At 38.7% G+C, this 23,992-nt stretch overlaps 1 protein-coding gene across 3 annotated transcripts; it reads right to left on the reverse strand.

Moving 5' to 3' along the window:
- Positions 1 to 882: 882 nt before the first annotated feature.
- Positions 883 to 16,058, reverse strand: LOC141908049 (tubulin polyglutamylase TTLL11-like). 3 transcript variants are annotated; one of them, XM_074797845.1, is made up of 9 exons: positions 15,690 to 16,058; positions 15,506 to 15,608; positions 9,011 to 9,723; positions 8,411 to 8,628; positions 7,147 to 7,839; positions 6,954 to 7,057; positions 6,778 to 6,825; positions 5,631 to 5,854; positions 886 to 4,495 (listed from the first exon to the last, which is right to left on the reverse strand). In XM_074797845.1, exons 1-9 carry the CDS (start codon positions 15,966 to 15,968, stop codon positions 4,412 to 4,414), a joined length of 2,466 nt encoding a protein of 821 aa, XP_074653946.1. In that variant the 5' UTR covers positions 15,969 to 16,058; the 3' UTR covers positions 886 to 4,411. The 3 variants fall into 3 exon arrangements, with proteins under 3 accessions (XP_074653945.1, XP_074653947.1, XP_074653946.1); XM_074797844.1 differs by having other exon boundaries at positions 883 to 5,854; XM_074797846.1 differs by lacking the exon at positions 6,778 to 6,825 and having other exon boundaries at positions 883 to 5,854.
- Between the last annotated feature and the right edge of the window lie 7,934 nt (positions 16,059 to 23,992).

Consider the following 23,992-nt stretch of genomic DNA (forward strand, 5'->3'; position numbering starts at 1 on the left):
ATTAGTTCATTTTCAATTAGTTAACTCTTGAGTTAAATCTTAACTCAGAACTGTGGAACTGGGTCCTAGAATTTCGTCCCGGATAAGACAATATAAAAATTATTATTTTCATACCGGGTATAACAAACTATTGGTAATCTGTACGAACAGATTTTAGCCGCCATATTCGTAAAAGTTTACTAACTTAGTTGGTTGCTAACTACGGTATGTAGTTAAACTATAGGTTAGGTAGTTAGGAACTTAACAAGAAACTAGGCTTATTACAGTTTTATTAATATGGCGCCTGGTCCCCTGAAGTTTGTTGCTAGGAGGTTCCACTGTACAGCATTCATTTGATTAGTTTATCTTATCCTGTAATCTACAGCGATGACCCACCAAAGCAACTATAGAATAAGGAAAGTGAATGACAGTCAGAACAGAAAACTAGCAAAGCTTGGAATAGAAGTTCAAGTTGATAAGGTACCGACCAGTAACAGTCTGCTGATCTGTTGTACCCTACTCGGCAAAATTAAAGATTATTCTGCCATGGTACACTTGTTAAAAAGTTATAAACGTCCTAATAAATCGTCCCAGGATGTAGCACAGCCTCAAATAAATTGGCCAAATATGTAAAGTAATTAAGCTCCACTTGAATTATGTCCTGAGGTTATAGATGTGATAGTCTGAATGTAGCTAAGGTCAGCCTTACTTGTATCATCAATGACAGACTGAATTAGAATTACTGAATTAGACTGAATTACTCCAAGCTTTAACTGAAGCCGATGGAATGCTGCTATAGAGGTTATGCAATATATTACTAGGTACATATAATGGTTGGCAAACAAAATAAGGGATTTACATGACAGACCCCAAGTTAAATCCCTATGTATGGCTGGCAAGCACTGGTTGGTAAACAAACACCAGCACAACCCTATTCCTCAGTGTAATGATTCCTCATGTACCAACGCATGACTTACATTCATAAAAACTTCAAAAGCTAATGGCGCTCGGAGTAATCATACCAATTACTCCAAGGATGGAGTAAGTGCAGAAATAAGAAAGAATTTCTATATGTTTATGAATTTTTTTTTTTTTTCAGAGCATAGTACGTATAAATAATAAATAACATAAATATATCAACAGTGCAAGGAATAATACATTGTATATAATATGAACAAGGTACAAAACGTACGTTCAATTGAAACATCGTAAATAATAGCGAGATTCACCCCAAAAATACAGTGATACTTGATCCCGAAAACACCAGTTACTTCATCTTGATTGTAGATCAATTTTGATTTCGTTCGACCTGGGCCCCAGTTACACAGTCATGGCTTAAATACAAGACAAGGCTTACCCCTCCTTAGTTCTATGGCCAATCTAATAAACCTAAGACCAGTCTTAAGATTTAAGCCCACTTTTGGACTTAGTCACAACTGTGCAACTGGGCCCAGGTGATCAGTCCATGATCAATTAAGGAGAACCAACGCGACTTGCACAGATTTCTATGCCTTCTTACAGATTTTTCAGTATTATTTCATGAAGAATTAATGTTCCCACCATTGTTAAATAGTAATGCTTTATTTAGTTAGACACGTTATGTGAATATAGGGGAAAACGCTTTTAGTTTTGCTTTCGCATTCACGGCAAAATGAAATGTGGAATGTGTGACCTAATCTACGGTCCATCATACAGCAAACTACCGGTATACATGTATATACAGTAGAACTCGCTTAATTCGGATCATTTGGGACCAACAAAATTCATCTGTTTCACTGGAAATCCGCATTAAAAGTCACTTTCTTGTATATTAATGAACAAATGGACTGCAAATAATGTCCCGATTAGACCAAAATCGGATTAAGCGAGTTTGACTGTATTGACTTACTAATTAGACTGCGACACTGGGATTTCTTTGTAAATATAATCGATTTGTACAGTGGTAGACATTTCATTACAAATGCATAGATCACTGCATCTTATAATAAATATCCCTCGAATATGTGACAAAAGTTTTTTCTAATAAAACATTTCATAACTATAACTGCCCCTATAAAACCAGCTGGGGCCGGTGCCATAATCAGGGCTTAGACTTAAGAACATAGACTATAGCTAATCTAACAACTTAAGACCAATCTCAAGATTAAAGACCACTCGACCAGTCTCGACCATGGAAGCGACCCCAGACCAAAGAATTGCCTGAACCCAGTGCCTTAAACCTAAATCGTTAACTATTCAAAAGTTCACCCCTGCAGATTAACATCCAATAGTTAACCATAGAATTATCATTCAACCTATCCTGCGGGACGAGGACATCATATGTATTTAATGTGTCATAGAAGCCGTCGATTACCGGTACTTGTCGTAACAATCTTTTGGAATATAAACCCCTCCTAAAAAAACAATACAGCGGAACCTCGTTAATACAGATCCTGCAGGCAAAAGTGAAATCGTCGTATTAAACTGGTTTCGTATAATCCAAAGCTTGATTGATATAAATACGTTAGCTGGGACACTCTGGAAACCGTCGTAATAAACGGGTTTCGTCTCAACGTCACAGAATCGTATTAACGACGTTCAACTGTTTATCATAACATAACAAGAGTATAAATAAAACACCGCGTTACCGATGCGTAAATCATATTTTCAGTCTTTCTCGACTTGACAATAACCAGCATGAAGCCATCATAATCAGAATATCGCATTTAAATGCAAATACACGCTCGTTATAAAATAAATCTTAGTTATATATGTATATACATGTATCATTATGCATTGTTCAGTAAATATAGTACATGTAGCACACTTGTTACATATGATTTTCAATACGCAAATATTATCATCGTTTTTTTTTTCTAATAAAATTGACAGCTGCGACCAGATTGAATAAAATAACGCGAAAGAAAAAAAAACTGCGAATTAAACCGGTCTTTTTCCCGCCCGCTTTCGTACAATATTGGCACATTTTCGCACACTCGAACTAAAAAGCATTTGCAATTGTAACGATAACAAAAAGAGTAGTTAACATCGTGAAACGGTTCAACAAAACAAACAAAAATACATAGCAACTAATACAGTACAATTAGTCCTGAAAAGACCTGAAAAGATTGCATAATTTATTAGTTCCAGTTTTTCATTACATGCAAAATATCGATATTTCGTAATGTAAATGGACCAAGCTCCTAGTTTCTGAACTTGAGGGCACTAGGTGTATTCGTATACCGCGCTGGATACGTTATATTGAGGATGTTCTGCATGACCAGTTACAGTACCGGTATATTTATCATGCTCTACGATCTATACATAGGACAATTGTTCTTTATCCTCGTTGAATTTCGCTGAAGAAGTTGATAAGTGTTATTGATTCTGATTGTTCTACCCGGAGATGATCAATTATTACTGAGGTAAACGCATTGTCAATACATAACAACAGACGCAAACCAAAACACAATGAAATCTGATGTTAGAGTTTTCGGTTATTGTTTCAGTTCGTCTGAGGTGATGAAGGATATATATTTATCATTAATCAAGATGTATTTGATTTATTGATTGATTTGCTATAGGTCTTATTTCTACAAGCAGACAGAAGCACTTGAGTACTGTACATATAGGCCATCAGCGTATGCCTTTCGAACGGGGAAGTAATGAGCTCCATTCAGTTGCACCAGTGATAATCGGGTGATGATTCGGGTTGGACAATGAGTCTATTTCAACGGTTCTAAGATTTGGTTCGACTGATAATTCAGCTTGAAAAGGTCTGGGCTTCGCTGCCAATTTTCTATAAAATGCTAGATCTTCCCCTGAAAAATAGGTGAGCTGATAATATGATTGAGTAGGGTCGAGTAAGACTCAGGTTACTTTGGCCCCACTGACGAGTACTTAAACCAGATCTACTGGAACATAACAACATATACAACTAATCTAGAGTAGCCAATATATGCTACGATGACCGAAGCATCGAAGTATTCATCAACTTTGATTGAAAGATTAGGTTTATCATCTTCAAACTCTTAAGACTAATTGAGGCTGTTTATGAGAAGGCTCAAATTAGCATCAGTCTAAATGTACCTTCCAGGTAAATAAGCACCAGCTTTCAATAAAAGTACAATAAAGCTGAATATATTTCACTACAAGCCAGTCTTCATTCATTCTTCCACACCCATAGATTACATTTTGGTTAAGTTTTCACGAAAACGATTTGGTTAAACGTTAATCTTTCGGTGACAGACAACTTTTGCCCGACGTGTGAAAAGATTTGTTATTGAGAGAAAATGTGCTCGACAATGATTTCCAAATGATAACGACAACGTATTGAAAATACGCTGATCTCCAAAATTAAAATGGGAATCATTGATATCCAAAGAAAACTAATTTGGCTTAGCGTAAAATTCTAATCAGTTTTATGGTACCTTCATTATTGGTCACAGTAAGATCATAAAATGGAACAGATTCCAGATTTTTTGTTTTTGGTTTTATCGTCAACCTCAACAACGTCGGTATTTTCAGTCGACTCATCCTGTAAAACACACAGAAATTCAACGCTTTTAATATACGAACAGTAAAATTCATCATTTAACAAACAAAAGAGTATCCCTCGTATGAAAATATTACGTACAAAATATACGTAATATTTTGTCGCATGATTTCCAATAACTTCAATAATTGAGCCTTCTTATAGTCAAAGTATTAGGAAATTCATAGAATAATAGCATTTTATATATTTTTACAAGTTAACAATTGTATGTATGGTATGCATGCATATGTATGTATGATAGGTAAGAAACTCCATAAATTAGAAAAAGTGATCCACAGTTTGAGCAACGACTCTCATCTGGTTGTATTTGCAACAAGTGAAGTGAAAAGCAAATTTCATCGCGGTGTTCTTTCGAGTTGGTTCACTAATGTGCTTTTAGCAGCAGTGAATGCATGAATATACGTATGTTGAAGACATACATGTATTCATAAAAGATTACAACGGAAAATAGGTTTTTAGGATACCCTGTAAATTATCAGCAGATCCTTTTATTATTATGCATAGAAAGAGATATTCTTAGTTTGTACTTTTCAGATGAGGTTATCATCGGAAACTACAGATATCATAGATCATATAAGTAGCAATGATGAAGCGCTCTGCTATCAAAAAAGCCAGATTCAGTTGTGTAGATAATGAAGCCGTGTTTTCAGCTTCAATAGCAGCAGTATCCACTAAGGCTACTTCCGATATCATCGCTGAATGAATTGACAGGTATCTTGTCAAATGTTGTCATTATAGCAGTATCTTCAAATGTTGTCATAATAGGATAAACCAGGCTTTTCAAAATTCATGTTGATGAGGAAGGTACATGGAAGGGAAGTAATGTGTATCAAATAGAAAGCTAATTTAGTGATTGGAGGTTAGAAAGTTCTTAACTAAAACGCCAAATAATAATCAAAACCTGGGATCAGTCTCACAGAAGGACAGAAATATTGGTCTGTGAAACAGGCCTTGGTCATCGCAATTTTCAGAAATAATTCTCGCTCTTTTTAAATTAGTTCAGATAAACATGCATACACAGTAGCAAACATTAACTCATTGACGTATCAATTTTCTTGTGCTTTTTTGGCTTGCGCGAACGATCTTTGCGAAAATCATAAAAGAAATCTTGTCTTACTGCGGCGAGTCGCGCCGGCTGCGCGACGTAAATACGTCGTATCTCCTCGAGTCTCGCTTGCTCTTTCGTGATGCTCGGCAGACGGCCCGGTTCGACGATGTTGCCCTCCATTGCCGCTTCGCAGTACTCGACCAAGTTCTCCAACATCTCGACTTTGTCGCGCGAATAGAATTTCCGTTTTGCGATCATAATGAATGCGTCGATGAATCCTTGAAACGACAGACCTGCGAAATAGAATAAAAAAAACAGTAATACGCGTTCAAAAAAATGCGCGTCAAGACGGTTTTTAGAAATCGACATAAATTCCATCAAATTTTATTGGCAGAATTAACGGAGCTGATATTTTTAAAGAACAGCTGATCATATATTACATTTACAGAGTGATTGTTAGAAATTCCAGTACAAATGTGACTATTTGAGATCAATAGAGATACGTATGCAGCAGTCAGAAATTCCCTATTACAGGCAGAACTTTTCAACAACCAATACAGATATATACTGAGTAATACATATAATGGCGCATACAACGATACATATTCAATATACGGCTATATAAAATGCGAGAGTAGTGTTATATCCATCGTATTCCGAACCCATCGGTTTAAAACCAGACTGGCTTTTTGTTGGCATTGTATTTTTTATCTCCTATGATATTTGGGCCTATAAAAGGCCTCCGAGATATTATTTCATGCATCCTGCATAACAACAATTTCAATTTATATAATCTTAATCCATGCTATTAAAGAAAAACAAACTGCCGCAAAAAGCGCTCTATCGGCTGGCTGATACTAATACTTAATAGTATGTCCCAATATTCACAACCGCCGCTTATGAATACAAAAAATATATGCACCGACTTATGTTCATTTTTGCATGCTGATTGTAAGTGACTGATGTTATCTGTAACTGTGATAACCCAGCATTCGTTACCACTATCAAAAATACATGCATTCTTAATGTATGCATGCTTATATCAAGGACATATCATGAATTACAATGTAAATATATACATGTACAAATACCCTTGAAGACCGTCACCAAAAAGAATGATATTTCAAGCTACGAAGCAAATAATGTGAGAAAATCGTGTAACTTCACATAGCAGAGAGGGTAAAATTCAGCGTCTAGCATTCAGTGAATAATGTACCTGGTTTTTGTATACAGTAAGTAGGGAGACTATGTCTATGATTTCCACCTACGTAGTGAAACGTTCGAATGAAAGAAATGCCGTCACACGAGACGACAACAAAATTAATCGAAAAATTCGAAGCATTTTTTTGTATTGTGAACATATTTCATCGTTCAACTTGTGCGTATACACACCTGATGTTCGTTCCGGGTTCATATGTTCCCATTTGCGTTGCATCTCCAGGAATATGAGGTCCATGTCGGCGTTTGTCAAATTTCCACTAACTAGTTGGCACTTTCTGAAATTCGCAGCAAGAACAATTAAGCTTGGCAAATCTCTCTAAATCATTTTCAACGACTGATCCTCTTTTATCACATTTGCTCTTACCTGGTAAATGTACGGAAGCCCGATGAACCCATGCGCATGCTGCCTTTGACGCCGAGACAATTTTGAAATATACTCGTCACGCGATCGAACAATTTCAAATGCTCGTAACGCGCCGCGTATTTAACCGGATAGATCTGTTCGAGTATGTCGTCGTCGTCTTCCCAATCGGAGCTGTTCGTCGTGTTATCCGGTTCGTGGTTGTACACCATCGTACGCTGCCGATTGAGGCGCATTTCCGCCGGCTGACCGACGCCGCTCCTCCGAGCGGAATTGTTCGTCAACGCCGCAGACGTTTGATTCCTCGTTGCCGGTTTATCGGCGTTCGTCCTATTATTCAAATTACTGTTTTGCCCGTGTATGAAAATCTCAGCCGTACCGGTCTGTTCCCTGTGACGCTCTATTGCCAGTGGTGGCGGTGGTGGCGCTAACTTATCACCGGCTTCCACTTTATCGTTATCGTTACAGGAAACGTCAATTTCTTCGGCCTGGTCGGCCGCATCACTAGAATCCACATTATCTATATTGCTATCGTCGGCGGCGCTATCTAGATTGTCATCTAAACTGCTGTCGTGTTCGTAATCTACGTGGATATTGTTATTCACGCTGTCCTCATTTTCTTTATTTTCATCGTACTCCTGAGTATCGTCGATCACAGATTCGCTTGTTGTTACTCGCTGAGTTCTTTTACGCCGTCTTAAAAATATAAAGTAGACATTGTTGCCATTATTTATTATCATTGCAACTGTTGTAAAGCCTCCTTGTAGACCCACCCCTCTATAATGGTGGAGCTTAATCGCTAACCCTTTCCAGTATGAGCTAGGATCTTCTACATGTCTGAGGACATTTTTCCAACTTTCATTTTACCTTTGATCTACTTTCATCCATGATCTATCTATTGGTTCTCAGGCTTCCGTTACGAGACCCTTATTCACATACTATCTGTCTGTATGTCTGTCTTACACCTACTTAGCTTCGTTGGTAGTGGGTCAATCTTGATGAAACTTGGGTACAATGTTAGTATAGGGCTCTTGTTGTGCAGTGCAAAGAATGGGCACAGTGCGCCACCTAGCAGCAGAACTAGGCACTGAAAACTCTGTTTTTCAGCGACTTGAAGATTACCTCATAACTGAGGAATGGGTTCGTAATTCAGGCTAAAGGTCCTAGATACAACATATCCAAAATGCAATAGGAACTAATGCATGAGAATTTTGGAGTTTGAGCCCGAGAACCATTGTCTCCTTTGGCTTGTCTAAACGAATCTTACCTGCGTCTGGGTTTTCTACGGTATGGTTTCGGAGCGATCAGAAGCAATGTATCTCTTATGAGAGGCCGTTTGACCTCTTCATCTACTATACTAGGCAGGTATTCCGGTGCGCCGGACGACGACTCTTGTTGGTAGTCGATTCGAAGACTCGGATTCGCATTTACTTCTAACAACATCGGACGCAGGTCTTCGGTGAGCAAAATATCAAAACCTAAAATCTACAATAACAGACATTGCATCATGAGATTTAATGATATATAAAATAACCAATTTAAGACAGATGGCTAAAAAAACTAAAAACAAAATTGACAGAAACTTCTATTGACAGATGCTTAAGGGCTTTTTAAGGACACATGGGGTTCTTATGGGGTTCTAATTAGATCAATACACCACAATGCGGTGTACTAGCAAAGCCCATCACTGAATTCTTCATCGCACTGGAAGGGTTTAATGGATAACAAATGAAAATTGTGTCAAATAAACGTAGGTTAAGATCGATCCTTATGTAGATATACGATATGTCTGAGTTTTGGAAGTGAAAATCTAGAGGAAGTTAACCAATCAACAGCTGTTGGACAGGTTGATGCATTCGTTACTGACCTGGAAGCATTTCGGTTTCATCTTTCTGGCGGTGGGCACCTCGGCGTTGAGTTCCACCTTCAATTCCGGCACCAACGCGATTATTGTCTTGACAATCACCTTCTCGATGTCTCGCCACAACTTCTCGATGTTGTGCCCGGCGCGCGCCATATCCTCGAACACGCTCGACGAAGTTCGCTTGCTGCCCTCGTGCTGCGTGTCGGTGTGCACATAGTTGCTGCTGCGTTTGTTCAACGAGTAATTCGTTAAATGCATGAACGTGTCGGCAAGATTTTCGTTCGTCGGCTCTTCGTATTTCGACGTGCAAAACCGCGCCAGGCCCTCTTTCGAGATATAAATTTCCAACGGATTCAAATTCGTCAGCAAACAATAGATTCGCAAGTCGAACTTGTAGCCGTCGATGAGGAACGGCCGCGTGATGTAATCCTGCACGACCTGAGTTCGATTCGGCATCACCGTATTGAAACGCAGGTCTTCGGGTCCTTTGATTAGGTAGATGCCGTCGCCCTGCGCGCCGTCGTTCGGTTTAACGATGTACGTCTGTTTACGTTTCGGCCGGCGTTCGCGCGCGGCTCGCACGTCCTCGGCGAATTCATTGTACTGGTGCGGCAGAAACCAAGTCTTCGGGTAGTAGTTGAACTCCTCGGGGAACACGTGACGCATGTTGTCCAACGAACGCGCCATGTTGCCCTTTCTCAGCACGTATATCATTCCTGAAAAGATAAACCACTAAGGTTACTTCGCATTCTCCTCGACTCAAATCCATATTGACGAAATCGGGGTTCTCACGGATTTCCCAATTTCATTTTCCATAACTTTTCCAAAACCAGGTTACAAATTTTTCACCCAATAATTTGACCCATGCTAAAAGTTGGCTAGGGCCGAGTCTGACATTTTTGGTCGGCCAAATTGTGTGCCAACAGTGTGTATAATGGGGGTCATTCATTTATTACGTACGCATTAGGGGAGGGGGAGTTGTCAGTGCAATTGCGTACTGTAATGCTTAATGTATACGAAAAAATGGCCGAATTTGTGTACAGAGGGGGCGAGGGGGTTGAAAAATTCAAATTTTATGCTTAGGGTATTAATGAATGATCCCAATACAGAGATTGCATCTATTTCAATTTCAGTCATCAGATAAATGAAAGCTCACGGAAAACAATACTTCAAAACAAGCGACACGCACATTAAGCACTCTTCAGCGGTCTTGTTCAATACCATATACTAGCACTTCCATTTTATCGTTTTTCAATAATGTTTCAATTTTGCTCAGTTTCGCAACTTTTTATAGGGTTTTATACCGATGAAAAAAAAGTTAACTAATCTTTTTTCGAGGGCTGGTCCAACGATAGAAGTGAATGAAATGAAAATAACCAAGCTATGGTCTGATCTTATGTTTGGTACAAGATTGTTCATTAGAAAGAACTATCTCTAAGGCACATGAGCGCATTTTGTACTGCTCTAAGTTTGTATGCATTTAACGCAGGAGAATATAGGCCTCGCACATGAGCTGAAATATACGCTCAGCAAAGGGAGCTGTGGCAAGCGTGTATGCATTTTACAACCATATCTATACTAACTACATATCTGCACCATTCACAAATCTATTTGAATATGAAACAATTCACCTGTTCTTATTGTATTCGCAATCGAGGATCTTGCAAGGGGAAAACTATGATTTCATCTAATCATATCGTACAGGAGGTGAAACACATGTAAGAAATGAACAATTTTCCGTTGTGAAATCGATATGCTAGCCACTATCATCAGTTTTTGAATGCAATGCTAAGTGTGCTGAGTTCCAGAGAGCGTATTTCTGCTGCATCGAAAAATATAAAAAATGTTAGATATTTTCTTATATCCTTTGGCCCTTGAAGGATGGATCTAGCTTTTGAGAAAAGGGGGCGCACATGGAATGTTGGGTCGCTACTGACATGCGTTTGTGGCCTGTAATGACGATGCAACTGAAATCAATGAGCGCCAAAAGCAGCAAGGGATCTGGGAATCCCCCTCCAAGAAAGTTTGAGAAATCAGATGCGTTCAGGTATATTCTGAGCACTTTCCTGGTTGAAATAATGAATGAAATATTCTCACAATTTCACCATTTTCTTTTTGTTGGGGGGAGGGGAGAAATTCCAAGGTCCCTCGGTCGAAAAAGGGGCGCATGCACACCCTAGACCCGCACCTGCATACATCGCATATACCTATAGATACTTGTGCCTGGGTTTTATATATAAAAAAACAGTCGGTTCAGACTCAAGAGCAGTCAGTGTGTCATTAATATTAATATCATATTATATTCATGTTGAAAAATGTGTCAATATATTGAATTGAGTTATTACACGCTCTAGCAATAGGAATAAAATGTAGTGCATATGTGGGAAATTGAAATTGCAAATACTTCGCCAACATTAATAGCGCCATATCCAGCTATGAACATAATACAATCATTTTGCTTTTTGCTCAAAAAGACACGAAAAAATAGCCAAATTACAAGTTCGGTTTAACATGAATAGTATAAACCCCTCTGATCATAAGCAAGAGGAATAGCAAAATATATATCATGTACTGATTTTAGCTTTTTCATTTTCTTCTAAATTCATTTTCATTATTGGTGACAGTAATCAGTCACTAATACAGCCACCCCTTACCTCGGGGTAAACTGACTGACCGGATAAAGACATAAGTGACCAAATGAAAAGACTTTAGGGGTGTATTTAGGGGGTCCAGACAACCCTAAATTTAAAGGTCCCTAAAAATGTCTACCCCAAAAAATCCTAAATTACATCTTTTCAATTGAGGTGAATACAAAACAAAAAGAAGTGACATTTTCTCAGCAAATGATGATTATACAATGGTATTGTGATTGTGGTATTGGTATGGTGTGTATCATTTATGATTAATTTCATGGAATTCATGGTTCAACTTCGTGGAAATCTCACCAAATTCTCGACAGAATTTCTATTCTATTCTCTAGGAGTCCCCTCGAGCACCCCTCATGGTCGTTGCCCATGTGGGCTATGCCACTACGCAGCATGCATCGTCCTTATACAGTAACATTTCATATAGTCCCCTTTTTACTTCCCTGGACCCTTAAAAAATTTATAAAACAGCCCCTGGACTGGGAAAGACTGGTCAACTGGGTCGATATCTATGATCAGCGAGTCAATTTTGATGGTGAAAGACCAGGATCCAGTTCCAGAGTTATGAGTTAAATTTGACTCATAGTTAACTCATTGAAAATGATTTGCTTTTAACTCAAGCGTTAACTATAACGTGTCACTGTGGAACTGGGCCCTGGATATCAGGATATTTTTTTAGGATAAGCTACCCCGGCACTCTGAAGCATTGTAAAATTAGGATATCAGGATATCTCTTAGGATAAGCTACCCCGGCACTCTGAAGCATTGTAAGATCAGGATATCAGGATATCTTTTAGGATAAGCTACCCCGGCACTCTGAAGCATTGTAAGATCAGGATATCAGGATACTTTTTAGGATAAACTGCCCCGGCACTCTGAAGCATTGTAGGATCAGGATATCAGGATAGTTTTTTAGGATAAGCTACCCCGGCACTCTGAAGCATTGTAAGATCAGGATATCAGGATACTTTTTAGGATAAACTGCCCCGGCACTCTGAAGCATTGTAGGATCAGGATATCAGGATAGTTTTTTAGGATAAGCTACCCCGGCACTCTGAAGCATTGTAAGATCAGGATATCAGGATACTTTTTAGGATAAACTGCCCCGGCACTCTGAAGCATTGTAGGATCAGGATATCAGGATATCTTTTAGGATAAGCTACCCCGGCACTCTGAAGCATTGTAAGATCAGGATATCAGGATATCTTTTAGGATAAGCTACCCCGGCACTCTGAAGCATTGTAAGATCAGGATATCAGGATACTTTTTAGGATAAACTGCCCCGGCACTCTGAAGAATTGTAGGATCAGGATATCAGGATAGTTTTTTAGGATAAGCTACCCCGGCACTCTGAAGCATTGTAAGATCAGGATATCAGGATACTTTTTAGGATAAACTGCCCCGGCACTCTGAAGCATTGTAGGATCAGGATATCAGGATAGTTTTTTAGGATAAGCTACCCCGGCACTCTGAAGCAGAGTAAGATCAGGATATCAGGATAGTTTTTAGGATAAACTGCCCCGGCACTCTGATGCATTCGTATTCACTCCACTCTATTTGCGATCGATGAATCAATAAATTCCACGCGGAGTATTACTGAAAATTCATCACCGCGAAACGCGCGACGGATTAACTGTCGACTTACGGACATCTGTCGTACATCATAAACCTATACCGGCTATACCATCACACGTTTATACGAACTAGTTTCATATAATAACCCAGCAAATTATGAATACGATTTCGAATAAAACAAAAGCACGGGCATAATGACCTATACCAGCTTGTTATGTTGTCACATATTTTCAGCTGCGATTCGGCCGAGCCTGAATCGTAATTTCAGACCTGCTAGCTCAAATCTAAGCAATAACAGTGCCAGCTCTAATTGGTAATTATGACGTTACCTCCGCAATTTGAACATAAACATAATAAACGAATGTTATGATTTCTATACATATATGTTCGTACCTCTTAGATTGTTATTATTTTTGTAGTCAATATTTCATGGAGACCTAGACCATTGGACCTGGGAAGATTTAATTCCCTCTACAGGCCTGTACCCAAGGGGGGGGGGTGCGTTGGGTGTGAACGGACCTCCCCACAAGATCCCGAGTTCCACTTTTTTTGTCTAAGAAAATTTCCAATGACTTCGTTACATGAAATATTCTCTAAACATTGGCTGGAAATGCATCTAAAATGCTTAAATTATTCAAAATTTTCTTGGGAGAGGACCCCAAATCCCTCGCAAGGGGCTTCGCACCGACAGCGCTCCCAATCCCCAGCTCCACCATCAAATAAGTTCCACCTCATCTAAATTCACACCCACCCAAAAGAGAGGCTGTGTACGGGCCTGCTCTACACTATTTCATAGTAGATAGGCTAAATTTGATTAAATCGAGGTGAATATCAAACAAAAAGAAGAGGTATTTTCTCTACAAATGATGAAAATACAATGGCATTGCGATAGTGGTTTTGTTATTGTGTATTATCTATGATTAATTTCATGGAATTCATCGTTGTATTTCTTGAAAATCTCACCGAATTCTACTCAGAATTTCCAAAAAAATTTCTATCATCGATGGGGAGACCCCCTCGAGCCCCCCTCATGGTCATTGATAAATTTGATTCGTACCTAAACGAGCGTTAACCCTGAGTAACAGTCCAAACCTTCAGCCCTAGATTTATTTCGATGTTTCACGATCAAATCCGAGATTATGACTATTTTTCTAGTGATTTCAAACTTCATAGAGACCGACACCATAACGTTGGACCACATTCTCTCCATACTACTTAATCTTATTTTATCTTTAAATAGGCTAAATTTAATTCTGACCCAAGCAAGTGTTTACCCCGAGTAACAGCCCGCGCTACTGTTCAGACTCAGACCTAACCTTCAGCCCTAGATTTACTTAATTGTTTCACTATCAAATCCGGACAGTGCTCAGTTTTGCGAATTCGTATATGCTCTTTACAGTATAAATAACGAGCTTTTCGTCGAATGATCATCAAATCCATTTATTCTCCATTGAAAAATTAATGACAAACTAATGAAGCGTGGATTACATAAAATCACGCTGTCGGTCGCCTATGGCAACCGCACAAAAAAAAACGTCGTATCTCCCTGTAGTAATTCGTCAAGGTTTTTTTTTTTCTCTCAGATTCTTTAAATAGATATCATAGACAAACGGATCTGTTGTCCGTGCCTTAAAAATATATTCATAAAATACCGAAATATATTCATGGTCATAAATATTTGGAACTTCCTAGTCGATTACTTTCTAAAGTCGGTTAAGTAGGTTTCCACCACACATGACTCGTATTAACTGGTTACTATTTCAAAAGATTTTCGGAAACCTGTTCTAGGATAGACCGAAAATTCTAAGAAAAACTTTCATAAACTATCTGCATACTTCGTCGATTGTCGACGGGATAGGAATTACGACGACGGTCCAAACAAAAAAACAGTGTTCGTTTCTCGGGGAGGATAAGATAAATTCCAATGTATACCATGCGAGATTATTAAGTCTCGTAACATACGCCCAAATAGCTGCGAGTTAGCAATCACTTGATTCAACTTTGATTTAAGTAGAAATGAGATTTCTAGTTTTTTTTTGGGGGGGGGGGACTGTACAAACAAAACGAAAACCACCCAAAATCGGAAAATAAATTCTAAGAGGTTGAGTTGTTCTACAAATGAACCATTAAGGAATTAAGGCTGGGAAGTGTCTTTTTAAGGGCAAAGCATAGTTAATACTATGTTTTTAATATCCACTTATTCCATATTTTCATATCCACTAAACGGAGAACGGATGCTAAAAATAAAATAGGTCGGACGGGGATCGAAAAAACTGACCTGGAAATTTGTTGACATATCCAGTCAATATATCGGGATGTTCTATGAAATTACAGCCCAACCAATAGACATCACAGTTCCCATCTTTTCGGCCGTACGGATACTGTAAATAAAACAGAAATTCACAATTAAACCTTCGAACACATTTCAGATCCGCGATACGACTAATTTTTCCAGAACTTACCTCTCGCCAACCGAGTTCTTTTAAAGTTAACCGTAAAACATCCCGATTCGATTTCGCTTTACTGGAATCGACACTGACGTTAGGCCTGTTGTTGCTGTTGTTGTTGTTATTCGATTTAGGCAAAGTGGCCGTGTATTTTTGACGGACGGCCGTCCGGCTCGCCCGCTCCTGCCTGGCCACTTGACGCCTTTCCATAGTATGCATCTGATAGCGGAATGTCGGAGCCTTCGACAGCGGCTGGTCATTTTCCGATCTACGGCCGGGCGGTTCATAATTCATGATTTACCGTCGTTGCCGAGTGACATCGCTCGCACAAGGGGCAAGCTACTACGTTTCCCGCATCATCGATGTAACCACAACAATCCGCGACGCCATGATGTTTCCTAATTGGTGATTGACAGCTCGTTGATTGGCCGCAGCGGCAGCACTAAGCATCGAGAGGTGGCGCCACATAACGGCGCACAGGAAAACCAGAATTTCACGAGTTATTCTGTGAAATGAATTTATGTTGAAATTAAAGTATAACGTAAATAGAAATATTGTAGGCAAACGACTGAATACTTTTTAAGGTAAATACGAAGTTTATTCCATTTCAGTAATGAATACGTTTTAATTGATTAGCTTTCAATAGGGGAAGATACGTTGAAATTAAAAGAAAGAATTTGTCCCAGTCCACTGGACTGAGGAAGAGGTACGTTGTCGTTGTTGCGTTCGTTACGGGAATGCACCCTGAAAATCGGAACATTCATGAATTGGGTCAAGTTTTTTGATGTTCAATTAAAGTCTAAGCGTACCATATCTTTCAAATAGGCTACACTGCTAACCCGCCTAATACCTGTGTGTATAAACAGGCACTTTCTTTTTTAAATGGAGAAAACATTTTAAAAGGTGTCAACCTTGTGATCTTGGCCTCACGTCCATCCTCGAGTATCCTGCAGTGCCAAAGTAAGATAACCATTCAATTTATGAAACTTTTTTCATCAGGGTTCTTAACTCGTAGATTGAATTAACCTTGTGGTTTTCTTAGCAACCATGCCACAGGCCTACCATAGGCCCTACATAATTGAGTCGTTCTATTTCTATATCTCTCAGTCAGTCGGCCACCCCTGGTCTTGTATCTTTTAGATCAGTGGCTAGATATGTTCACTTGTTAGGCTAGTTTCCCTCTAAATAAAGAGCGAAGATAGGCCTATATTATATGAAACCGGCATTTGAAATAATTCACTAGCAATCATTCTTAGAATTAAATTAACTTAAGTGCCATTCTTCGTTTTTCAGCAGAATTGAAAGTTTTGATTAGGAACTATTCAGCTATATTCAGCAAGCTAAAGATAAATTTCATTATATTGTTATTGATACATTTCCTTCTAGGCCTCGTGTATGTATGTATACGACGGCCTATATATGTTCAGCGAAAATGGGGGAGTTTTCATATTTTCTGCTCTAATCGCATAGGCAGATAGCAGACAGCGCCGAGCACCTACCACCCCTATAAACGCGAATTGTATTTAACTGAAGCCTGGGTTATGTTGCACGTATATGCATGGCAATAGGGAAATGGTGGTCTCTCCAATGTTGTTAATGATTGTGTATCGTATTCTATGAGACAGATACGCACAACTCCGAAACTACTATTAAGATTCGACGATCGACGACGAATTTCACGCGAAAATTCGCGGCCAAGACCTCGAAATCATTCAGTTAGTATTTATAATAGAAAATCACGTCGTAATAAAAGATAAATCAATGCAATTATATATTCTGTGATACTTCGTCATTTTCGTCATTTTTCCGAAATGCATCCTGCATTGGTTAGTTCAATTAAGTTGTTAAATGTACAGCTAGGCCTAGTGTTAGGTTCAATGTTGAATTCGGTATTAGAATCAAGCAATTTCAATTGCTATTTCGTTGTGTCGAAGCCTAAGAACTCTGCACAATGATTTCATTATTCAATTTGGTAAAAGATAGATGATCTAAATTTGAGGCCTATAATGGTGACTGGCCAGTGTAAGCCTATCCGAAAATTGCGTGGAATAAAGGCTTTTCATTTGGGCCGGTATAGGCCTAATCTGTTGGGCCTAGCCTACCTGAAATATTATAGCCTACGACTTGGCTTCAGAAAAGAAAAATGGAGATTTATTTTTTCGTGTTGCGTTCAAGCTCTTGAACTCTATTAAAAAAGATTTTCCCCGGCCGTGATCAATGTTTGATAGGATGCTTATGTAGGCTACATAGACTTTCAATGGCTTGTTGATCTCTGCATTCAGAGCAAAACCCACATATAATATCATTGTTTAATATTTTCATTTCTGCGTCGATGATGAAGAAGATTAGTCAAAACTTGGAAACTGTCAGAAAAGAAATTGTAAAATCATTAACTGGGTGTTTTGCGTGCTCATTAGTAGACCTAGCATCCAATGTTTAGATGGAGCTTCGAGAAATGAATATATCGTCCAAATTTTAAATTGACTCTTTTGAAAGTGAAATTTGAAGTATGAATTCAGTCTGATCGTTCCTTTCACAAGGAATAAACAATGAATAAAAGGGACAGATTTCATAAGTTTTCACGAGACTTTTTCTATGTCATTAGCCGAGATAGTAGCCACGCATGATTCAACGTGTTATATTTCTACAGTATTACGTATACGGCGGTCGAATTGCACAGGTTTTCATAGAACAAATAGAACGTGCACGAATGCATTCTATACCGGCGATCGGCAGGTGCTGCCATCTACGGTCGTTTCGGCGAACTAAAAACCGGATTGATAATCAAAGATTAATAATTCATGTACGTTTCCTCGACGCGAAATAAACTGACTTGTTTTATGGGTGTCATTCGATGGGACTGCGTTTGATGTGATATCGAATTTTTTCCGGAAACCTTAAGAGTAGTGACCCACCGATTTGATCACTTGACAACAGAATGTTTGCCCTTTCTACCTGTAAAGTATCGGGATAATGCAATTGAATATTCAAAAGAAGCTCTGATGCTTACGATTGATAAAGCACTATATCCGTGTTGCGAGAATAATGTAGAGAGAATCCCGCAATAGTAATGAAAACAGTCCAAAAATGTTTCCTCGAGCTAGTACCGGTGGTTTATTCAACATTTCAACTAGGCCTATATATTCTAATAGTCATCTTCAGGAATACTGAGTTACAACAGAAATTATGATAGGCCTGTATATTTCATAATTTCTGTTGTAATTCAGTATTCCTGAAGATGACTATCAGAATATAGTCGAAATGTCGAATAAACTACACTAGCTCAAGGAAACATTTTCCGACTGTTTTCCGTTACTATTGTGAGATTCTCTCTGCATTAGCTCTGATGCTTTCTTGTATTTGTACGGCATCATTAGATTTTAAAAGATTATTTCCAAATTATTATAAAAGGGTTGTGGAAATATCGGCAGCTTTTATTATGCAGCCTATTTTGACCCGATGATATATGACCCGATGTTAAGGCATCGATGTTGAAGTATGAATTCAGTCGAAGCTGTCTCATGTGACAATGGATTTTGTTATCTTACAGTTCTCATATTTACATTTTACGTTTTTCCTTAAAATTTCTTGGTTATTCAAAGGAAAAAGGACTTTCGGTCTGGCGTCAAGGATCAACTAGGCATGTCTGTGATTGTTTCATTTTTCAACCGAAGGCTAGACCTGTTGTTAATATTAAAGCGATCATTGCAGAATGATTACTCCGAGCTCCACAAGTCAATAGCCGTGATCACACGAAGGCAGTTTGGCCCGGGCCAAATTGGCACGGATCAGACTCAAGCCAAGTTTGGTCCGTGTCTGATTAGAGAGAGTGTTCACACGTAAACCACCCACTCAATACTAAACAATGCTCTAACAAAGCAAAGCGAGTCATTTCCAGTATCAGTTACAATTCCTATATGCAATAATTTGACCCGTGCTTAAAATTGGCTTGAGCTTGGTCCGACGTTTTTGGTCGGGTCAAATTTAGCCCAGGCCAAACAGGGCTTATTTTGCACCCATGTGAACTGTTTTTCGGGGCAAAATTTGGCCAGGACCAAAAGCACTTGTGCGATCTCGGCTAATATTTCAATGTATTTCAAGGTATTTGCTGTTAAGCACCCGTGTAGCTAGATATCTCGGTTAGCAGTGATAAGATAATCAAGCGCCCCAAAAACTCTCCTGTCAATATCAGAGCTTGGAGTAATCATTGAATGATGAGTAATCATTTCAATGATTACTCCAAGATCAGAGAGACCTGGTGTGTCATTCGAAGAAAAAAAATGCCAAGAATTAAATCGTGTTCGTTCATTTTCTGCCATTAGGGGTCGCCACCATCGGGGCTTTGTAGGCATGAGGGACAATACTAGTACCTCATTCGCGAGTGAATACGAGGAATTTAGTAACTGGTGGTGCTGAAACATTTCCGAGTAAAGTGAGAATTCTGGGGAAAATGGCCGTTTCCGAAATTCTCAGTAGGCCTATTCAACTATAAGTTGATTCGCTGTTCTGAAGAAAATCCCATCTTCAATGATATTTATCATATCTAGTCAAATCGATGTGGAAAATTATGCTTGACTTTAGTGGTGGTTGCAACTGACTGATGGAGCTTGGAGTTATTATTCCGACTGATTACTCTTCCAATGTCGTATGACGGACGGGAATAATGGTATATGACCCAAATAAGCATCGGATTGAGTTTTAATATAACAAAGGGTCAAGCCTTTTACTCAACAGTTCAAGGACAATCAACGTCGACGGCTGTATTTCATTAAGGGTAGATTAGTTTGACTAAACGACGTTCATTTTTTCGAAAAAAAAAAATTATTTCGGGATATTTATTTTTTCTTTACTGAGAGAATGCGTGTCGTAATTGTGGATGAAATTCACCGCCGCTGATTTGAAAATGGCTGCCGGATCAAACCATCTCGGTATTACAGGTCGATTCGGCGAAATATGCTTACGAAACGGGCCTTTCATGTGTGCGTAATTTTCGTGTAAGCGCGTCGGTTGAAATAAGAATAGCCAATTGTCATTGATTCCCGAAATCACTTGGCTGGAGTAGATATACCAGTAAATATATTATATATATATATATATATATATATATATATATATATATATATATATATATATATATATATATATATATATATATATATATATCGACTATATGCGACTATGCTATCAGTTCAGTAGTATACCAAGCCCGTAGCCAGGATTTTGAAAGGAACGCTCTTATGAATTATAAAAGGGTGATTTTTGACACTTTCGACACCCCAGCTGCGATGCTCAGTCTGCAGCCTACCCCAGAAGATTTTTTAAAACCTATTCCCCAAGCATCTATTGAATATCTTACTAACACTCAAACTTTGGTCATTGGCATCGTATTTGCCTTTCAATTACGATACTGGTTGGACATTCTTTTTGGAATGTTACCAGAACGTGTCGCAATTTGAATAAAAATGATTATTCAAATAAAATTACGAAGGGCACTTTCTGAAAAAGGGCGTGCATTCGTTCGAACAGACAAACTCGCCTGGCTACGGGCCTGGTATAGGCCTAGGTACAAATTCTCGAAAAGAAACGTTCTTCATAATTTCTAAACAGAAAATAGATTATTCCGATATCAAAAATGGAGTCTAAAGCTAAGCATACATCGACAAAGCGACTGGAGACAACTAGTTGCTAGTGAGCGAGTACCCCGCGCACATCGAAAATTTAGTAAAAACCAGCAACTGCATGGCTCATGCCAGTCGCTAGGTCCATAGCACACACATCGACAGCAACTGAGATGTTGTTTAGCAAATATTCTTGAGGGCATCACAAGTCACGTGACAAATAGCTTTGTTTTAGTCAGTTACAACCATGTGTTGTTGATAATGGAGCGCTCACATCGAGGGATATGAGAGCAACTGAGTACAACTAGTTGCTCAAAAGTAGAACATGAGCAACTGGGTGGAACTGGAGATAGATGGATGCTAACCAGTCGTAAGCTCGCTCACACCGACAAATTCGAGCAACTGATTGTATCCAGCCAGTTGCTCTCATGCGCCGAAAACTGCCTGGCAACTAGTTGTCTCCAATCGCAGTGTCGATGTGCGCTAGGCTTTATCTAGTAAATGATAAAAAGACCGGTCTCTATATATCTACTCGCCCGCGTGCGATGTATCGTGTGATAATTGAATTTTGATGCATGTGCATCAATAGTAATGAAATGGCTGCGCCTAGACGTACGTACTCGGCTATATACCGAGTGTATAGTTTACACGTGTGTGTGTGTGTGTGTGTGTATGCGGCGATGTATCAAGAAAAATAATGTTCCTTGTTCCTCCTAGATCTAACTACACTGGAGAGCACCGTCTGGATCGATACGTGCTATTTTTTGAAAAATACGGCGTACAAAATATTTTCACTCGCTCGCCGACTACGTTATTGTATTATCAGGAAAAGAGGCTGGTTATTAATCGCCTATGTATTACTGCTGGAATTGCTCTAATGATTCGGTACGCTATCGGCGTTTTCTGCTTGCCCACTGAGCGAGAATTTTGAGGTCATATAATCTTGAACAGACCTCTGTCGTCGTGTGTGTATAGTGTCTATAGTGTCGATAATAGCCATTTTCGATGTCGGTATAAAATAAAAATAAGAAATAAAAACAAAATTTACGAAATAATGTCTTAGCAAACAAGCGGTAATACGTGTGAATTTGTTTTTCGCCGTTTGTTAATCGTGTACCGTACCTTCCGAGTGCCCGAGTCTACGACCCATTAAACTATGCCCTTATTTCGTGAAAAAGAACACCCCCCTGGAAAATTTTCTTCATATCATTTATTGTCAGTTTTTCAAAGTATGTTTTAGAAAATTTAGACTAAATTAGATTAAAAAATTTCTTGGGGATGACCAGCAGAGCCCCCGAAGATCCTCGATCTACTTGGTGATCCAGACCTAGACGAAAACTTGATCGATTCAAAGAATTTTTCATCAATTAATGAGATGGAATGGAAATGTCCTTCATTTTGCTATTTCTGAAAGTAATAATCCTACCGGTATTTTGTGTTGGAATTAGCTAATGAAAAATGTTTCGTTTTTTTGGTTTTTCCATTTTTGATTCACTAAAGACATTGTGTAATTAGGTTATTGTCTGTCTTTTAAATTGCAAGGCGGTGACACCAAATATAGAACTATTTGCAACCCTTCGTTTAGGAAATTGTATGCTTTCTTCACTTTCCGGTGAAAATAGTCCTAATTGCAAAATAAGTATATCGCAATTACAAAATTGGCAATTTTTTCCGAATTTTCAACATATAGAAAAAACTTGAAATATAATCGACTGAATCGTCCTGATAGGCCTAATTATTTGGTTAGTACTTCTATCTGGATTACGGATACTTGCTTAGATGGGGGTTTGAGGGAGAGAATGAATATATATGTGTATATATGTATATACATGACGAGACATAGTTTTATAGGCACTGCATATATTAAATCAATAGCAGATATAGCCAGCATATAATATGTGTGCGTATGCGTTTGCCTGAGTGTGGTGGTGCATTGGAGAAACAGTTTCTTCAATGATAATATATTACGTAGACTAGCTGAGTAAGATTTAATCGAGTAAGCTAAAAATGAAGGTAACCGAAAGGTAAATTACCGGAACATTTGATGTGATATAGAATTTAAAAAGTTTTCGATCAGTTTGAATGTTAATGTCTGGGGAAGAATTAAACGAATTTTATTTATTTATATATATATATATGAAGCAATGTTGGTATTTGGTGACCTATTTGCTTGTATAGTGATGAATGTGTTCATATTTCATATTGTGAAGTTTTGAAGCATTTCGATGGGTACTCGGGATAGGGCCTATAGCAAAGTATCATTCATCAGTGTTGGTCAAAAAAGCTCTGTGGCCTCACCCCTTATCGTGAAAGTAGGCCTAATAGTCTTCGAATGGAACGGGAAAGGAAAATCCCCAAACAACTTCTCCTTGTTGCAATGATCAGTTACTTTCGATATCCTGTTAGACAAAATATTTTTCAAGCCAGTACAATGCAGCCATGGAATTTTATTCCAATAGAAACCTGAGCAACCGAAATGGCTTTTTTCCGGATGAAGGGAACTGAAGGAAACTGTCGCTTGAGTAAGTGCCCTTTTATATTTTGTCGGCAAAGATATTTCGGGCATTTCAGTGCCCTTAGTACTGGTATTGCATTTTTGTGCCAAATTCCTTCAAAATCGACCTCTGGATCCGCCCCTGAATACTCGCGTTGAATTCGCAGGCATTCATTTATGAAAATAAGTTTGGAAATTGTGTCGGA

This window comes from Tubulanus polymorphus, chromosome 7 (assembly GCF_964204645.1).
Source record: "Tubulanus polymorphus chromosome 7, tnTubPoly1.2, whole genome shotgun sequence".
NCBI lineage: Eukaryota > Metazoa > Nemertea > Palaeonemertea > Tubulaniformes > Tubulanidae > Tubulanus > Tubulanus polymorphus.